Genomic DNA, 19,218 nt, shown 5'->3' with positions numbered 1-19,218 from the left:
CAAAATGCACTTACAAATACGGTAAACGGCACAATGCAGAAGCGGAATACAGCGATCAGAAAGGGGCACAAATGGGGGCAAGAGCGCAAGGAGGCAGACGCAGAAAACAAAATGCACTTACAAATACGGTAAACAGCACAATGCACAAGCGGAATACAGCGATCAGAAAGGGGCACAAATGGGGGCAAGAGCGCAAGGAGGCAAGGCGCAGAAAAACTAAAAACACTCACAGAAACGGCGAAAGCGGCAAAGTGCACACGGGTCTAGCGACGCTTACCAGAAGCCCACTAAACACCAGGGATGAGGCGCCTGCAAAGTTTCCCAGCTCCTTGTGTGATGTGCTGTTCCAGTCCAGATTTTTCCTTTAGAATTCTAGGACTTGTAGTGTTATTTATTCCACTATAAAACAAGACTACAAGTCCCAGTATTCAAAGGAAAAAGCTGGCCTGGAGCAGCACATCATGCATGGACCCGGGAAACTTGGCAGCTGTGTGACCACCGCACAAGAAAGTGCAGTGTTGGGTAGTGGTCATCTGGTGTCATGAATTTTACATACAAAGGGGCCAGACCCCGTCTCAGAGGGTAATCTACCTAAGATGTGCCCACAATCTCAGCTGCCGGCCCTCTCTATCCCACAAGGGGCGTCTCTCTATTTGAGCTTGTAACAGGGTTTAGGATATTTTTTTTCATAGTGCTTGGTCGTTAGGAGGCAGGACCGTAGCTCCGCAGGAGGTGGGGTTCACCCCCTCTAATAAATCTCTTTTCTGATAGCTGGGTACAGGTGTATTCAGTTGGGTATTGTGAGAAGTCAGTCGGATTTCAGCAGGAATTTTTACACACAGACAAAAACACACTCTCCCTCTTAAGGATTTTGGGGGCCCTGGGCCAAGGATATTTTGGGGGCCCCTGTTCCGAACAGCTTTCAATTTATGATGCAATTCAGGTCGTTCACGCCCACTTTGGCCAGGTCACTGACAGCGCAGACACTGGTCCAAATTTTTTATGTGTTTACATGTAATATTCAGGGACAGTGATGTGTGTTTTCAATATTGTAACACAGCAGCAACTCACTGATATTACTACAAATAATTTCTGTGGCACCCTCTCATATCTGAGGTTGTGTTTTGATCTAAAATATTTTTTATGTATGTCGCATGAAACATAAACACAACATTTATTTGCAAAATGCAATCGGCACCCGTATATCACCCACATTAAAAATAAATTAAAGAAAAATGGTATTTAAAATAATCTGATTAAGAATTACTCGAGGTGATCAGGGCAAGACACTGCAGAACAGAACTGCGTTTATCATTGGGCCCCTGAAAAGCTGGGGGCCCTGGGCCACAGCCCACGATACCCAGGCCTTACAACGTCTGTGTGTATAATATATTTGAACTTTATATGCCAGTCTGATTGCCCCAAAGGGTGAAGACCCCACGCCCTCCCCCACCCTCAGTCTCAGTGACCAGGCTACGCCTGTGAGGGACGCTCAGAAGCTGAACCCTGTCTGACACCTCAGTGCCAGAGCTGAGAATCAGTCCCGCCCTGAGACAGGCGGCCCGTGGCATTTACAAGGTGAACCAGGTAGCCCTGGTGAGAGGTTTACCTGGCCCAGCGCCAGGTGTGCTCGTTTCCAGAGGATGCACCCAAGCTGGGAGAGTGGCCTCACTGCAGAGACTGTGGGGGGATGTCCTGGAGGGTGCAGCCCCTGGGCTGAGGCCAGCTCCTGCCAGGCCAGCGGTGCCACCATCACCAGGCTGGGCAGTGGGTGTGTCCTGGCCTCGCCTCCCCCACCTGTTTGCTTTTCAGACTTGATTTTCAGGAACTGAGCAGTAGAGCCGCCCGCAGCAGAGGCGACGAGACACCCGGAAGTGTGAGACATTCACCTGCTGGAGAGAGACAGCGCCCAGAGGCCGGGGAAGGAGCTGGTGCTGCAGAGTCCAGAACGAGAGGGAGAGACGGTGCCCAGGACAGCGAGGCGAGGGGGCGCCCACACACTGAGGTGAGAGAGAAAGGGGAGAGAGAGCGAGAGAGACAGAGAGAGACAGAGAGAAACAGCGAGAGAGAGAGAGAAGAGCGTTAGAGAGAGTGAAAGAGAGACGGTGCCCAGGACGGCGAGGTGGGCACTCACACACTGAGGTGAGAGAGAAAGGGGAGAGAGAGCGAGAGAGACAGAGAGAGACAGAGCGAGACAGAGAGGGAGATATATATATATATATATAGAGAGAGAGAGAGAGAGAGAGAGAGGGAACGAGAGAGAGACAGAGAGTGACAGGGAGAGATACAGAGAGGGGGGGAGGAGAGAGCGAGAGAGACAGGGATATAGCGAGATAGAAAGTGGAGTGGAAGAGGTGAGAGAGAGAGGGACAGGAGAGAAGAGGGGCAGAATGAGGCGGGAGGCAGAAGAGAGAGAGGGAGCCAGAGAGAGAGAGAGAGAGGGACAGGAGAGAAGAGGGGCAGAATGAGGCGGGAGGCAGAAGAGAGAGAGGGAGCCAGAGAGAGAGAGAGAGAGGGACAGGAGAGAAGAGGGGCAGAATGAGGCGGGAGGCAGAAGAGAGAGAGGGAGCCAGTGAGAGAGAGAGGGACAGGAGAGAAGAGGGGCAGAATGAGGCGGGAGGCAGAAGAGAGAGAGGGAGCCAGTGAGAGAGAGAGGGACAGGAGAGAAGAGGGGCAGAATGAGGCGGGAGGCAGAAGAGAGAGAGGGAGCCAGTGAGAGAGAGAGGGACAGGAGAGAAGAGGGGCAGAATGAGGCGGGAGGCAGAAGAGAGAGAGGGAGCCAGAGAGAGAGAGAGGGACAGGAGAGAAGAGGGGCAGAATGAGGCGGGAGGCAGAAGAGAGAGAGGGAGCCAGAGAGAGAGAGAGGGACAGGAGAGAAGAGGGGCAGAATGAGGCGGGAGGCAGAAGAGAGAGAGGGAGCCAGAGAGAGAGAGAGGGACAGGAGAGAAGAGGGGCAGAATGAGGCGGGAGGCAGAAGAGAGAGAGGGAGCCAGAGAGAGAGTGGGGTGACAGAGGGGGAGGGAGAACGGAGCCCAGAACGGCGATGCGAGGGGTGACTTACAAACTGAGGTGAGAGAGAGAGAAGCGGTGCCCAGGGCGGAGGCAAGGCGAGGGGTCACTCACACACAGGTGAGAGAGGGTGGGAGTGAGAGCGAGAGACACACAGAGAGAGATAGAGGGGACAAAAGAAAGACGGTGCCCAGGACAGCGAGGGTGCACTCGCACACTGAGGTGAGAGGGTGAGAGACAGAGAGCGAGAGAGAGAGACAGCGGAGAGAGAGAGAGACAGAGAGAGAGAGAGAGAGAGAGAGACAGTGGGAGGAAGGGGGAGACAGCGAAAGAGAGAGAGAGAGAGAGACGGTGCCCAGGACGGCTAGGCGAGGGGTTACTCACAAACGGAGGTGAGAGGGAGAGAGAGAAAGAGAGAGAGGGAGGGGGAGAGTCAGAGAGAGAGAGAGACGGCGGCCAGGGCAGAGAGGCAAGAGGAGCACTCGCAAACTGTGGAAAGAAGGAGAGAGAGAGAGAGAGAGAGAGAGAGAGAGAGAGAAGAGAGAGAGAGAGAGAGAGAGAGAGAGAGAGAGAGAGAGAGAGAGAGAGAGAGAGAGAGAGAGAGAGAGAGAGAGAGAGAGAGAAAGAGAGAGAAAGAGAGAGAGAGGAGAGAGAGAGAGAGAGAAGAGAGAAAGAGAGAGAGAGAGAGAGAGAAAGAGAGAGAGAGAGAGAGAGAGGAGAGAGAGAGAGAGAGAGAGAGAGAAAGAGAGAGAGAGAGAGAGAGCTGGAAAGACGGAGAGAGGGGTGCTGGAGAGAGGGCTGCTGGAGAGGGAAGAGAGCGAGAGAGAAGGAGAGAGAGAGAGAGAGGTGCTGGAGAGAAGGAGGAGAGGGGAGAAAGGGGCAGAACAGGGGTCTCCCGGGGTGACTGGGCAGAGTGCAGGTCCCAGCGCACAGGACTCTCTCAGCCCTCTGTAAATGACTAAAATAACAGGACGGGGGTCTCTCCTGGGGTATTGTGCAGAGTCACAGGACACCCCAGTAAGAGCTCTCACTGCCTCCTCTAAAGGGCTACAGGGGCCGAACCGAGGTCAGTAATGGGACTCAGATAAGTCAATTCACTTTCCCAAATAGGCTATAAAATTGCTCAAATAATCATAAAACAAACTATTCTGCATGTTCACGCCAGGCCTACAGCAGACTTCAGGGGATTCATAGAATGATGCACCAGAAGAAACAAAACTGCCTTTCTATGTGGTTCTGCAGGGCATTGGTCTCCTGTGGCTGGTTGAGCAGAGGCTCAGGAGGGCACCCTGAAAGCTCTTGTTGCATCGATAAAGGGGTACAGGGACAAGACAGTATCCTGAAGATGGCCAGAACCACTGGGACACCCAACTCCTCCCCCTCAAGATGCAGGGGAGCACTAACTGAGAGGATGAACCATCAGCGTCCACCACATTAGCTTGACAGTGCTCTGGATGTGAACGGTTCGTCTTTCGCATTGTGGAAGAAAATATTTTTTGGTCCACGCATGAAAAAAAAAAAAAAGTTGGACCAAGAGTTAAAAGTTCCCCTTGTGTACAGAGTTTTTTTTACATCAGTGTGTTGCTCACTGCTGATATCGCTCTCATGAAGGTGAAACCAGCTGGCACCATTAGGCATCAACTGGTTTCACTTTGACTGGGGATAAGAGGGCATAAACACCGATCAAGACATATCCTCCGTGGGGATCACCCCAGCAACCCCCAAGCAGTGATCCACACACTAGACACCAGGGATACTTTGAGGGGCAGCGAGGGGCAAAGGCAAGTGACCATCCACAAAAACAATTGAGTCTTTCTGCCCCCGGGGAGGGGTAATTTGGATTGTTTAACCCAATCCACCCTAGGAGGACAGTCCACTAGAACTCCAGGTATAAATTGTTTTAAAAAAATAAGTTGCCCACCCTGGCATCAGGCCGTGCTGCCACCCATAATGGTGCCAGTAGTTCCTAGGAGGCACCTAGACTGTTATTTAAGGAAACGAAGGGGCTAGGTAGCCCACCCAGGCATTGGACTTTTATCACCACATAAGGGGCCTTACGCTCTTTCAGCCCTCACCCACAAATGGGCCCAATAGTCTTTATGCCATGTACCCTGTATCCCCCCAGACCCCCTCTCCCCCCCGAGAACAGATTCAGGGCTTTCACCCCAATCCCAGAAGATGCCATGGGATAATAAAAAGCAAACAAGTGGAGTGGAAGGTGGCTCATCCTTACATTAGGCTGCACCCCACCCCTAAAGCCAACTGTATATGTCCCCCCTTTAAGGCTACAGCATCCCCACCCCAAAGGCATCCCTTCCACCCAACGTGTTCACCCTTCTCCTGACGGAAACAGTATCCTACTTGTGTGGATGGGCCGGTTACCTCAAACAAGAAGAGGACAATCCAGGGACCAAAAAACATTTCACATGGTCACAGCTTTTATGTGGACCTTTAGCGAGCGATAGAGACAGCCAAAAAGGTGGGGAACCATTTTATAGAGAGAGGTGTCGGAGCCCTGGATGGTAGGAATTTTGTGGATCTTTGCAGATTCACAGAAATGTAAGCAACATTAGTGATTTTAGCCTAGGTTTGGGGTATGCATGGCATTCTGTGTAAGAAAACATAGTGAGATCCACTAACATCACACCACCCAGGACTTCTCTGGGAGTGTAGTTTTCAGAAATGCATCGGTTTAGTAGATTTCCTTGGGTGGTGGCCAACTATGGCCTCAATTATCACTCTACCAACTCTACCCACACTGGCAAATGGGTCTTATTTCATGGTAACAATGAAACCTCTCAAAGTTGCATTATGGGGACTTTCCGGTCACTGGCGACAGGCCCACCCGCACAAATGGGATATCATTTGTATTGGGAGAAGTGTGGAAACACAGACTAGTATAATAATTCTTATTATCAATTGAATTTCTGTCAATTTCTGGCTTCTAAATGTAAGCTAGAGTGCATGAAAGAATCCATTTTATAAAATGCTCCCTGACTCACTTGATAAGAGGGGTAATGCAAATTCAGAGTTGTACAAATAACCACTATTCTTACCCTCAGTGCTTTGAGCACAGTTAAAAATGCATAGGTATCCTTCCTACCCATTTTCATTCATAAACATATGCACTGAAGCATAGTCGATACACAAAGACAAATCAATATATGCTGCTACAAATCAGAAGTAATCTAAGACTTTCCAGGCAAATGCTTCAGGGTTCACAGAAATGCCGTCAATGGCCCACTTAGCACAATTATTCAGGATGTGGGTAGGACAGTTTGGGAAAGAATACCTTGAACCTTCACTGCCTTCTTTCAGTGGTTGAAAACTAGAATGGGGTTAGCCGCACTACAAACTATATTCTTGACTCTCAGCACATGCAGTCATCACACAAATCTACCAAAGCGTGGGTAATACCAGTACTGCAAATGGGGTATGTCAACAGACATGGATATATTTTGATGTTTACCTTGTTGAAAGCCTCACTAGTAACTGGGGAAATATCTAGTTGTAAATCGTCATTTGTTTTCTGCAAGGAAACGGGTCTGGGCACATTTTTTTGTGAGACACAATGCCTTCACAAGGCCGCAGTAGGTCTTCACTCCAATTGATATATATGTGTTAATGACTTTGATAAGCCTGAACTCACAATCCAAGGTTTGGCAGATGATATAACATGTAACAGCCTAGGTTCAGCACTTGAGCCCAAAACAATTAGCAAAGGATGCCAACCTAAAAGTGAACCTGGATCTGACGTAAACGTGGGAGAGCTGCAGATTAATAGATAGAATTCTGCCCTAGTAAACAGTGCTGTGGACTTTATATGATTCAAGAAGGTACTTTGCAGATAAGAACAGTGAAAAAGGCCACACACCACAAAGATTCCTTGGCAGATACCAACTTGGGTTAAGGGGTGGATGTAGTAGACGAGCTAAGGCTGCAAGCGGTCAAACGACCTGACACACCTGACTAGTTAGATATCTTAAAACACCTTGATACTTACGTACTTCAAATGCCCTTAAGTAGATCTCTCAGAGTGCGTGTATAGAAAGAGCTGTAATATAGTTCTCAACCTGGGATTGATGGAAGGGTGAGAACTTGCAGGTGAACAGTAGTCAGTGGGTGACGTCCATGGGAAGAGGATGGCTGGAAAATGGTCTGTCAAAGTTAGCTCTAGAAGATGACTGCACTGGTGGCAGGTAGTGTGCATTCGAGAAGGCCTCCACTTTGAGTACCATCAGTGCATGATGAGAGTACATAGAATACATGCAAATAACAATAAAACAAGATGCAACTGCATCAGTAGATCAAAAGTGAAAATCCTTAGCCTGACTCAAAATCGTATGTTGTGGATTTTAATGTTTCCTGTAAAGTATACACTGGTTTGTGAACTAATTTAATGATACCTATTAGTGGGTAAAACAAACTTCAAAGCCTGCATCTAGACTACTTCTCTGTCCTATAACAGCATTGACCTCTCCAAGTAGCAATCATTTCACATTGTGAGGTTGCACTCCATTATACTGAACACACAAGCCAAGTGTAACTTAACAGTGAAGGAAAACCACTATGTTGAGCTGCAGTCTAGAGAAAGTCTAGTAAAGTGTCTACTTTGCAGTTGTAGGTGCAGTTCCTTTTCCAGAACATATTTGATCTATTGCTACAATTAAATTCAAAACATACCTATGTGTTCTACTGACACTGAATTTACAGGCTACATTTTCTAGTTGAATAAACACATAGAACAGTATACTGGGGAATTATAAGCATTCTGAGTTGTTCAGTGGGCTGCACCTCATGTTTGTTTACAAGCCTGGGGAACCATTCCTAAAGCCACGTGGAAGTGATGGGGAAAGTCAGACATCTGTACAATGGCTTCCTGTGTGGACTGCTGAGCTGCTGTGGGCGCCACTGTAAATCTTCTATAGCAAGGCAGAGCATACCAGGCAGCAAGCGTCTGAGTGTGCACAGCTGCTTTTCAAATGATCTAATAGGGCTTTTTAAACACCACTGTGAGGTTTCCACAGCAGATCGGAGTATTCTAGACTTACCTGAATGAAAACTCTGAGCACAGACCATGTCAACATGCAGCGACACTTACCTCGGGAGGAAATTCAGACTCCAGCTGATGTCATTCAAATGTGGTGTTAGCCTATTGCCCACTGCATACGTGTGCCACAACTCTACAACCTCAGGTGGCCTATGCTGTGCCTACTGGAAACAGCTACTGCAGTATCAGAGAGTGTCGGGCTGTAGTTTGTTGTTGGTAGATGAACAGGCTGCAGTTTTCGATTCTATCTAAAACTAAAATAGTAACATTACTCTGTCTTACATAACCTCGTTCTGATTCAAGTGAACCCACCACAAAAGGGAAATTCTGTAACTATGGATCAGTCCCAAAAATGAGGGTCACAAAAAAGGACTTTCTAGAAACAAACCCCTAGGTGTGGCGCTCATGTTCAAAGAGTGAGGCTGTACTCCTCAGTCCAAGACTCGCAGCGCATGAGATTGCTTCACATTGTCAAACTGAAGCTCAGACTAGACACTGCTCCATAGTGTCAGACTATCTTTAGAAGTGAGATCGTGTTTAGCTGCGGGGGCTTGCATCACCCACGCCTCTGTGAGTAACACTGTGCTCTGTGCAAGGCTTATGGTGAATAAATGGCTGAAACAGAATGACCTACATTCCCTCCAATATTATGTTACATATTATTTACAAAAGCTCAGGAGAAACTATTAAAGTTGTCTGTAGCCCACAGCTGTAAAAACAGTGCAATATCAAATTACTATTTCACTACCTATGATTCTTCTTATATAGAGAACTACCTCAGTCAGAGACGTTTTAGCGCATGGGCAGTGTGTGCTTTGGCCCAGGTGCCAACCACCAGCCTTTCAGGGGGCCACTTGATAGCTCCGTTCTGCAGAGAGTCTTGCCCTAGTGACCTTGAATAATTCTTAAGCAGATTGGTTTAAATACCATTTTCCGTTAATTTATTTTTAATATGGGTGATATGAGAGAGTCTATTACAGACATTTTGCAAATAAATATTGTGTTTGTGTTTCATTGAAAATCCATAAAAAAGTTAAATTTTAGATCAAAACAGGACCTCACATAAGAAAAAAGGAGAGTGTTAGTTGCAATAATGTTAGTGAACTGCTGCTGTGTTACAATATTAAAGACACATGTCATTATCACTGAATATTAGCTATGAACACATTTAGAATTTGGACGAGTGCGCCTTTGCACTGTCAGTGACCTGACCAAAGAGGGCATGAAAGAGCTGTTATTGGATGATGAATTCAAAGTTTTTCCGAACAGGGGCCCCAAAAATATGCTTGGCTCAGGGCCCCCAAAATCCTTAAGATGTCCTTGACCTCAGTTTCTCTCTTGCTCAATGCCAGCTTGAGGACCTTGAGGCTCAAAAGGGATGCTGATTAGTGGAAGCAGCTGATCCTGCCTAAGATCCCTGGACACCCTGTCAAGAGACCATTTGTGGAGATGTAACAGTGTTCACCTGTTCCACACTGGGTCCACCAACATGTTTTCTATGGTGCTGAGCAAGGCCCAGATGACGTTGCGGCTGGTGTGAGGAATGTGTGTTTGTTATGTTTAGGGCTCATGGTTGTATGCTGTTTATTATTTTGACATTACCATCTGTATTTATCCATATTTATTTTTTGGTAATTGTATCTGTACTTATCCATATTTATTTTGGGTTTTGTCAAAATATGTAGCTGGTGCAGATATATATATATATATGTGTGTGTGTGTGTGAAAAAAGGTGCAGTTATGCTTGAATGCCTGACAGGTTTAAGTGATATAAACATACTCAGGTAATAAAATATGCACTGCTGTTTAAGGGTCTTTACTAAAATTCCTTTTGTTAAGCCCCTTACCTGTCCATCCGCACAGCTAGATGCCTGTCAGTCAAGTTTGACGGCATTTAGAATCACTAAAAAAAGAACCCAATTTTCGTTTTCATCCACATTTAAAAACAAATATAGGCAGGTAAATACATGGTTTTCTGTTTGTATTTATCTGTAAAAATGGAAAACAGGGAGACTTAGTTGTGTTAACATAACTTACTATACCACACTATTCACTCCCAAAGAGGTATCTGACATTTGACAAATGGGGCTTCTTGTGTGCCTGTTTGGACCTTTGTGTGGCTCCACCCACCTTGAAGAGCTGTAGTCAAGACCAATCTAGCCAGTGCTAGCATTCATTGAGGAGATCTGTCAAAGTGGAGGTTCTAGATAATATGAGATGGGCAGTGAACAGCCACTTGGGGTTTGGGGTCACTGACAATGCACAGGCACACTTGTCCAAATTTTAAATGTGTTTACATCTAATATTCAGGGATAGAGATGTGTGTTTTCAATATTGTAAAACAGCAGCAGCTCACTAATATTACTGCAAACAATCTTCGTGACACACTGCCATTTCTCATATGTGAGGTTCTGTTTTGATCTAAGAGAAACGTTTTTTGATGAATGTTGCATGAAACATAAACACATCATTTCTCTGCAAAATGTCTGTAATAGATGCTCATGCATTACCCACATAAAAAATAAATTAAAGGAAAACAGTATTTAAACCAATCTGTTTAAGAATTACTCAAGGTCATCAGGGCAAGACTGTAGAACAGAGCTGGCTCTATCAGGAGCCCCCTAAAAAGCTGGGGCCCTGGGCCAGAGCCCACTTTCCCCACACCTTGAAACATCTCTGGTCCACACATTGCTTACCATTCGATGGCACCACTGTTGCTCTACTTTGCTACCTCCTAATTTCCCAGAGCATGCCGGGTATCACTTCTTTCTTTATCCTGTAGAGCATGGACCAAGCACAGATTGATTCATCCTAATTAATGTCTGTCCATTGCTCAAGTTGTGATTGAAATACTATTTATTTTTTCCTTTTCCACCCACCCTTCTCAGTGTTGCTTCTTCCCCTCCTATCCCACGCCCCACATCTGAGAATCGTCATAGAGCTCCCTTATTTTTAACACTGGAATATCTTTGGTTTAAGTGTTGAACAGTCTGTTCTATTTACAACACAGTGATTGTTACTCATTATCATTCTCCATCATGGCTGAGTAGTTCTCACGTCTGTTATTTTTGTTTGGAAAAAACTTTTAACATTTGTAGCTCCACAACACTGCTGCTACCGGGCTCAATCTTATTTATATCCAACCTCTACAATACATGTTGCTCCCTGGCCCACTAGCACCTCCCACTCTTAAACACATCTAGTTGTAAACAAATGAGCTCTTGCAGAAGTGTTGTACATACTAAGGAGCTCCTGCATAGGACCCAAGGCATCAGATGTTTACAAAGATCATAGGTCAAGATACTGTTAACATATTGTATTATAATTGCATTTATATAGCATGGGACTTTGAAGTGCTACAGGACAATTCAGTGGCCACTCAGCAACCTTCCACACCCCACAGTGCTACTCTACTTCACACACCATACAGTGCTACTCCATTCCACACAATGCCACTCCACTCCACACGTCAGTCCACTCTATGCCACACAATACACCACAGAATTCTACTGCTCTTAATACCACTTCACTTCACTCAATGCCATGTCACTGTCACTCCACTTAATGGTGCTCCACTCAATGGCTTTCCACTGCACCCCACTCAATCTCACTACATTCCTCTCAGTAACAATCTACTTCTTAATTCCACTTCACTACTCTTCACTCAATGCCACTCCACTTCTCTCAGTGTCTCTATACTCAGGCCACTTCATTCCACTCAATGCCACTCCACTCAATGTCACTCTACCCCACGCCACTCGGTGCCACTGCACTTAAAGCCACTTTAGTCAATGTTACTCTACTCAGTGCCACTTCTCTCCACTCAGTGCCACTTCACTAATCTCAACTCAATGTCATGCCACACCACTCAATGCCACTCCACGCCACTTCTCTAATCTCCACTCAATGTCATGCCACGCCACACCAGTGAGGGCCACTCCACTTTAATGGCACTTCACTCACCGCACCTGCACTCAATGTCACTGCACTCAGTGCCACTTCTCTCCAGTCAAATACACTCCACCCCCCGTCTCGCCAAGCTACACCACTCAGTGCACCTGCACTCCAATGCCACTTCACTCAGTCACTGCACTCAATGCCACCGCACTCCACTCCTCAGTACAACACAGTACTCCTTGGTCAGCGTAGGAGGAGGTGCAAAGTGGGTCAGTGAATGCTAGCAATGCCGGGCGTGCCTGTACGGCTGTCAGTGGTGAGTAGGCCCTGGAGGGCTCACCGTCACCAGCCGGGCCCTCCCCCCACACCCAGGCGGCCGGTGCCGGCGGGGCCGGGGCCGCCACCGTCTCCACTCTGGCTCTGACTGGCCTTAGCCCCGCCCCTCCAGCCAAGCCCCGCCCGCTACAGCTCGTACGGACTCCACAACCAATTAGCATTTGGCCATGCGTGTGGCGCACTGGGATTGGTCAAGGTGCCTCCAGTGCTCCAATCCGAGGTCGCCTAGGCGTTAGCGGTCCCTCCCACTTCCAATCAGCTCCCAGAACAGTGCAGGCGCGGGATTGGTTGTCACGGAACCCGGAAGTGCTAGAACTGAAATCAAGTGACTTCCTATAAAATATAAACAAGGCAGGGTGTCGGCGCCGGGCGGGAGCGGGCTCCGGTGACCCCTGTCCGCAGAGCTCGGCACACGGGCATCGGCAGGGAGCGGCCTGTGCGGTGCTGTGAGCTCCAGCGATGGGTAGAAGTGGGCAGCAGGTTGAGCAGTGAGCAGGCCCGGGGGCAGAGGGCTGAGCAGCCCTGGGGGGAGAGGGCTGGGCTCTGAGCAGGGCAGGGGGTTATGCAGGCTTGAAGCCGAGGATCAGAGAGCTGGGCAGTGAGCAGGCCCGGGGGCAGAGGGCTGAGCAGCCCTGGGGTCAGAGGGTCAGGCAGTGAGCAGGCCCGGGGGCAGGGGGTGAGCAGGCCCGGGGGCAGAGGGCTGAGCAGCCCTGGGGTCAGAGGGTCAGGCAGTGAGCAGGCCCGGGGGCAGGGGGTGAGCAGGCCCGGGGGCAGAGGGTTGAGCAGCCCTGGGGTCAGAGGGTTAGGCAGTGAGCAGGCCCGGGGCAGAGGGTTATGCAGGCTTGAAGCCTAGGATTTGGCAGTGAGCAGGCCTAGGATCAGAGGGCTGGGCAGTGAGCAGGCCCGGGGGCAGGGGGTGAGCAGGCCTGGAGGCAGAGGGTTAGGCAGTGAGCAGGCCCGGGGGCAGGGGGTGAGCAGGCCTGGAGGCAGAGGGTTGAGCAGCCCTGGGGTCAGAGGGTTACACAGTGAGCTGGCCCGGGGGCAGAGGGTTATGCAGGCTTGAAGCCTAGGATTTGGCAGTGAGCAGGCCTAGGGGCAGAGGGCTGGGCAGTGAGCAGGCCCGGGGGCAGAGGGTTGAGCAGCCCTGGGGTCAGAGGGTTAGGCAGTGAGCAGGCCCGGGGGCAGAGGGTTGAGCAGCCCTGGGGTCAGAGTGTTAGGCAGTGAGCAGGCCCGGGGCAGAGGGTTATGCAGGCTTGAAGCCGAGGATTTGGCAGTGAGCAGGCCTAGGATCAGAGAGCTGGGCAGTGAGCAGGCCTGGGGGCAGAGGGTGAGCGGTGGGCCTCTGTTGTCACTGTAGCTGACACCGTCTCCGTGTATTTATCCTCACTTCTCCGCCTCTCCATGTGTCACTTCTTGCCACAGTCCATCCCCTAATTGCACTTTCTGTTTTTTGGTACCTCCCTGGCCATGAGCAGGACACAGAAGCTGAAGAGGTCGGGCATCCTCAGGATGGCTCTGAGTGGCGCCCTGCTGGAGCCCGACGGGGAGGACAGGGACTCCAGACCGCCCTTCCTGGTCAGGGCTATGAAAATCTTCCTGGTGGTCTCCCTCTACTGGTTCACCTCCATCACCATGGTCTTCCTCAACAAGTACCTGCTGGACAGCCCCTCCCTGAAGCTGGGGGCGCCGCTCTTCGTCACCTTCTACCAGTGCTTGGTGACCGTGCTCCTGTGCAAAGGTCTCAGCTTCGCCGGCAGCCTCTGGTCCAGGGGGGAGCCCACGGTGCTGGCGCTGCGCTTCGACCTCAAGGTGCAGCGCAGCATCCTGCCCCTCTCGCTGGTCTTCATCGGCATGATTACCTTCAACAACCTGTGCCTCATGTACCTGGGGGTCGCCTTCTACACCGTAGGCCGCTGCCTTAGCACCGTCTTCAACGTCCTGCTGTCCTACGTGCTCCTCAAGCAGACCACCTCCGTCTACGCACTCCTGGCCTGCGGCGTTATTTTAGGTGAGTGACCTGTGCGCAGAGATGTTGAGTGTCAGAAGTGCAGGTAAGTGGTACATCACCACCCTCTCGCACGCACCCGAGAGTGAACTTTCACTGTGGAGGTGAGTGCACACAGACGCATGTCACGCTTACACTTCCGTGACACAGCAACTTCTTAGCTTTATTTATTTCTCCGAGAAATAAGGGCAGGGTCCCAGTGTGAATGAATATTAAGTTAATGGCCTAGATATCTACTCATAACTAGTTATACAAGTCCAACATGTTATATCTGAGACTTCACGAAAGCACCCCATGCCATGCTGATAGAATACATTCCTGTCCGGTGGCTCTACATTAGTGGTCTCCAAACTTTTTATTACCCATCCCCCACCGGTGGAAAAAATATCGCCCCCTTCAAATTTTGTTCAATTATTCTATTAAATTGGCAATGTTTAAATATGTCTAGACGTATTTAAACATTGCACTTCTGTTACTGTTTTTAAAATCCAATCAAATCCATGATGCCAAACATACCATTCTGGTCACGCAGGCCTTACTAACTTGTACAAATATTCACCTCCCAAGCTTCACATGACCAGATGACTGTCTCTCTCTGTTGGGCTTTATCTCCCCGAGGACTTGACGTCTCTACTTGTCAGTGTTTTGCATTAGCGACTGCTGCTTTCTGGAAATTTGGTCTTGTAACTTTTTCATAAACTATAAAGTAACAATTTATGATGCAGGACGCCCCCATACAATATGTTCTGGTGAATTCAAACAACGTACAGTACTGTCACCATTTTAGGGATACAAAAAATTTAATTGGTCTGCATCTTATATATTAACAACAGGTCTGGAGCAGCAGAGACAAAGCTCTGACTAGACAGAACTAAGAAGGGCCATCGAGAGCATATATTTTTTGCATCATATTCTTCAACATCAAAAACTTTCCAATGCTTTTCTGTACCTTGATTACACATGTAAAGTGCACCATAAAAAAAGGAGACGTTCGAGGTGCATTTAAAGGGGGAATGGGCACGGGACAGACTTCTATTTAGTGATAAAGGGATCCTGTCTGCATGGAAAAAAAAAAAGTCTATGGGTTGAAAATAACAGGAGGAGAGAGTGCAATACTGCTCCCAGAACATTGAGTGGAGGGGCAAAACTAACTACTTCTGGGTGTGCGCCGTGGGTTGGTCACGTAGCAGGGGCCTCGTCACTAATTCCGGCAACAGTCTTGCGGCCTGCACTTTGCCCATGATGCCCTTCCCTTAATATAGGAGGGTCTACACCTGTTGTGGTCATTTTTTGCGTAGGTTTCTATGTACAAGTTTACAGTTTTTTTCTATATGTTCACACTCCTTTGGGTACTTTCTTGAGTAGCTAAGGAGTTTATATTGTGGTCCTGATGAAACTCCCCTTGATCTATATGGACACTCAAGGCGTGAAACATGTTGACTTGTCGTTAGGGCTAGAGATAGTGTCCCTTTGCCCTTCACTTAGTTGGCTAGAGTACTGGAACATTATTTCCTCTCCACTTTGATTTCAACCTTGACCGAGATCTATCACGTACAATACATTGAATGCTGGTGTAGAGAAGATGTGTACGCCTGATGACTACAGTCTTCTGTAGTACATTGAACGTTGGTGTAAGTTGCTCACACTTGATGGGCTGCTCTCTTCCGTGGTGCTTTGAATGTCAGTGTAACGAAGATGCTTAGACTTGTTGGGTGCAGTCTTCTGTTAGTGAGATTTAAAAGGTATCAGTAAAAGGATGGTCCGTGCTTTGAAGAGCATAAAAGTAACATTCTGTGTTCTCTTTCCTTCTACAGGAGGGTTCTGTCTAGGCATAGACCAGGAGGATGCAGAAGGTACCCTTTCCTGGCTTGGCATCGTCTTCGGTGTCCTGGCCAGCCTTTGCGTCTCCCTTAATGCCATCTACACCAAGAAGGTCCTGCCAGTAGTGGACAACAGTGTGTGGCGCTTGACCTACTACAACAACCTGAATGCCTGTGTTCTCTTCCTGCCACTGCTGCTGTTGTTTGGGGAGGTCAAGACATTGTACCATTTTGACAAAGTCACAGATGTGTACTTCTGGAGCATGATGACCTTGAGTGGCTTCATGGGCTTTGCCATTGGCTACGTGACGGGTCTTCAGATCAAGGTGACCAGCCCCCTTACACACAACATCTCTGGAACAGCCAAGGCCTGTGCCCAGACGGTGCTGGCCGTCTTCCACTATGAACAGACCAAGAGCTTTCTGTGGTGGACAAGTAACATGATGGTGCTCGGGGGCTCTTTCTTCTACACTTGGGTGAAGGGGCTGGAGATGAAAAAGGCGCAAGATGAACCTACCACAAAGAGTGTTGTGAAGGGCGAATCAGGCGTTTAAACGTCTGCTCCTCCGGGTTGGGGTCCCATTGACATTTGACACAGAACTGCTCACCAATATTTGCCTCTTAACTAAAGAGCTCTGGGCAGGACACTTCCAAGGTAGCACTATGAAGACCAAACGGAACTATATAGAGATGTAAAAAGTTTTGTAACACATGTCACTGTACCTAGGATAACATTTTGCTATTCTTCCCAGATTGTGTTTTCCTCTGGAGTGTGTCAGAATCATGTGGCACCCACCTGTGTTCAGATGTAACGAAAGGAAAGCACGTTATGCAAATATTGGATTATGTTTAAAAGACTCGCTAAAAGGTAATGCTGTTTTTGTACCTATTTTGTTTTTCTTCCCCTCCCATGGGAGCACATTGTGTCATCCTGTTTCCTGAAAGCTGCTTTGCCTCTGGCAGGCGTGTGACGTTTCGGCGCAGTTTTGTGTCACTGGGTCTCCACTGGCATTAAACACTAACTCTTTGTGAGCTGTCTATAAAGTATTGTTGGAAGAAGACAGGGAACAGAACACATTCTTACCTGCAGCGAAGGGGAACAAAGTCTCTCCTGGCACTATCCCTCCTGAACAGTTTTAGTTACCACCCCGGAGCTGCTTCCAGCTGACTTTATTTGCAGCTTCTTGCGTCTTAACCCAAGCACAGCCGTTTTGCACATTTGATTTTGGACAATACTTTATTTGTCATGTGTGCTGTACTACAGATTTATCTGTTGCACTCTGCTAGTGCAACAATACTCAGGGAACTATTAACCTTAGTAACAACACACTTGTAAATCTCTAAAGAAAGATACTGGAAGTTTGAGTGACCGGTGTCGGGTCTGTGGTTGGAGCTTAGTTCAAGGGGCTTAGGGCTTGATTTAGAGTTTGACGGATGGGTTACTCTGCCAAAACCATGACGAATAGCCTATCCGCTGTATTACGATTGCCATAGCATGTAATGGGATCGTAATACAGTGGATGGGATATACAGTGGAAGATCTAAATTAGGCCCTTAGTGACTTTGTTGTGTAGTTTCCTCTGAAGAACCTGCAGTCCTTTGGAGTACTTCAGTCTGGTCTTTCTTTTGAAAGAGGGGGTGGGGAAAGCCTCATTGCTAGCCGTGTTATAGATTACAAGTAAAATGAATGTATATGAATTTATATTGCGCAACAATCCTGTCATTGGGCTGATCGATAACCCAGAGAGTAGGCTCAGCACATGAAGAGATCAGTTAATGCGGGAGTTAGCCTCCTTACAAGGAGAAGAGCCAAGTTTTTACGGCCTTCCTGAAAGGACTATGCCCTTCATGCAGGTCAAGTGGCGGGTGAGTGAGTTCAAGAGCTTAATAGCCGCGACCGAAAATACTCTGCCTCCCCATCTCTTTTTTTATCAAATCTGGGAACAACGACAAGATTGTGGGCTGCAGTGTGAAGCTGTACCATTGAAGCATGGTTTTGATTCCGCCCGGGCTGGCATTGCACAGAACTTTATGAACAATGCACAGGGCTTTAAAAGTAATACGCTTTACGAGTGACGGAGTGGGAGATTAAGCAGGTAAAGATCTACCTTTGTGACAGTGCTTAATACTAGTGTTCTCCTGTTTCTAAGTGCTCTCTGTTTTTTAAGTTGATGGAATTGAATCACATGGGGCTTGTCAGTGATTTGTCAAAGAAAATTGTGCTTAGGAGGAGAAATCAAGATTCAAATTAATGCATCTGGGTTCTGAAGTCGAGAAATGAGCAGCACGCCTCCTCTGAAGCAGTGCATTAAACTCCAAAAACTGGGACCCCTTTCACTAGACGATGCCCTCAAGGTGCCACCAGCCTCCAGCTTTTACACCAGCCTTTGCTCCTCTGTCATTCTACCTTGATCAAGGCTCCTTGATAAGCATGCATCCATTCCCTTGGACATGCCCCTTTACTCAATGAACCCCAGCCACACCACACTCATACACCATTTTTACCTGATGGGCTGCATTCAATGCAAATGCTGCCACCATATGCACTAAATGCAGACATCAGTCTGGCTGCTCGTTTTGATGGACTTTTGTGTACTCCTGCTGCAGATGAAAGTGTGGAATATTGGTTTTCATCATTGCCACTGAGGGGGGAGGCAGCATTATTCAGCTACCCCCTTGCCGGTCACAGTACATTCACTGTATCATTGGTTGCTGCTGCATGTACAGTATTTGCCAGATGTAATCAGAAATACATTGGAAAGGACTTGTCGTTAATTACAATTACTTTGTATGTTTTTTGCAGATTCCTGGTGTTTTTTGTATCTTGGAATATCTCTTCTGACACAAAAAGCAGGGAATTTTTTTAAGTATAGTAAGACAAAGGTAATTGCAACAGATTGGTAGTACAGACGAGTCTGCCGGGCTGAAGCCCATAGAGAGAGAATAGCATCTTACTGGAGAGGCAGAACACGTTCACATGCTCTCGGCGTCCATCAGCTATCTTTGAGCAGTATACCCTTTTCCGCAGACAGAAGGGGGGTTATGGGACTGTACCAAAGAGGTTAAAAGAAAAGAACCAGTGAAGAAGGAAAGGGGTCAAC

At 48.0% G+C, this 19,218-nt stretch overlaps 1 protein-coding gene across 2 annotated transcripts; it reads left to right on the top strand.

Moving 5' to 3' along the window:
* Nucleotides 1-1,621: 1,621 nt before the first annotated feature.
* On the top strand, nt 1,622-18,913 carry SLC35C1 (solute carrier family 35 member C1). Of its 2 annotated transcripts, XM_069221756.1 has the most exons (3): nt 1,622-2,005; nt 13,768-14,300; nt 16,112-18,913. In XM_069221756.1, exons 2-3 carry the CDS (start codon nt 13,802-13,804, stop codon nt 16,669-16,671), a joined length of 1,059 nt encoding a protein of 352 aa, XP_069077857.1. In that variant the 5' UTR covers nt 1,622-2,005; nt 13,768-13,801; the 3' UTR covers nt 16,672-18,913. The 2 variants fall into 2 exon arrangements, with proteins under 2 accessions (XP_069077857.1, XP_069077856.1); XM_069221755.1 differs by lacking the exon at nt 1,622-2,005 and having other exon boundaries at nt 12,433-14,300.
* The last annotated feature ends 305 nt before the right edge of the window (nt 18,914-19,218 follow it).

This window comes from Pleurodeles waltl, chromosome 3_1, assembly GCF_031143425.1.
Source record: "Pleurodeles waltl isolate 20211129_DDA chromosome 3_1, aPleWal1.hap1.20221129, whole genome shotgun sequence".
NCBI classification, from domain to species: domain Eukaryota; kingdom Metazoa; phylum Chordata; class Amphibia; order Caudata; family Salamandridae; genus Pleurodeles; species Pleurodeles waltl.
This window is presented reverse-complemented; position numbering and strand designations above follow the sequence as displayed.

What these genes read in the sequence shown, in the direction of transcription:
- SLC35C1 (XM_069221755.1), top strand. Translation starts at nt 13,760, where the DNA reads ATGAGCAGGACACAGAAGCTGAAGAGGTCGGGCATCCTCAGGATGGCT. An exon ending in GGCCTGCGGCGTTATTTTAG is followed by an intron (nt 14,301 to 16,111) that starts GTGAGTGACCTG and finishes TTCCTTCTACAG; the next exon opens with GAGGGTTCTGTCTAGGCATA.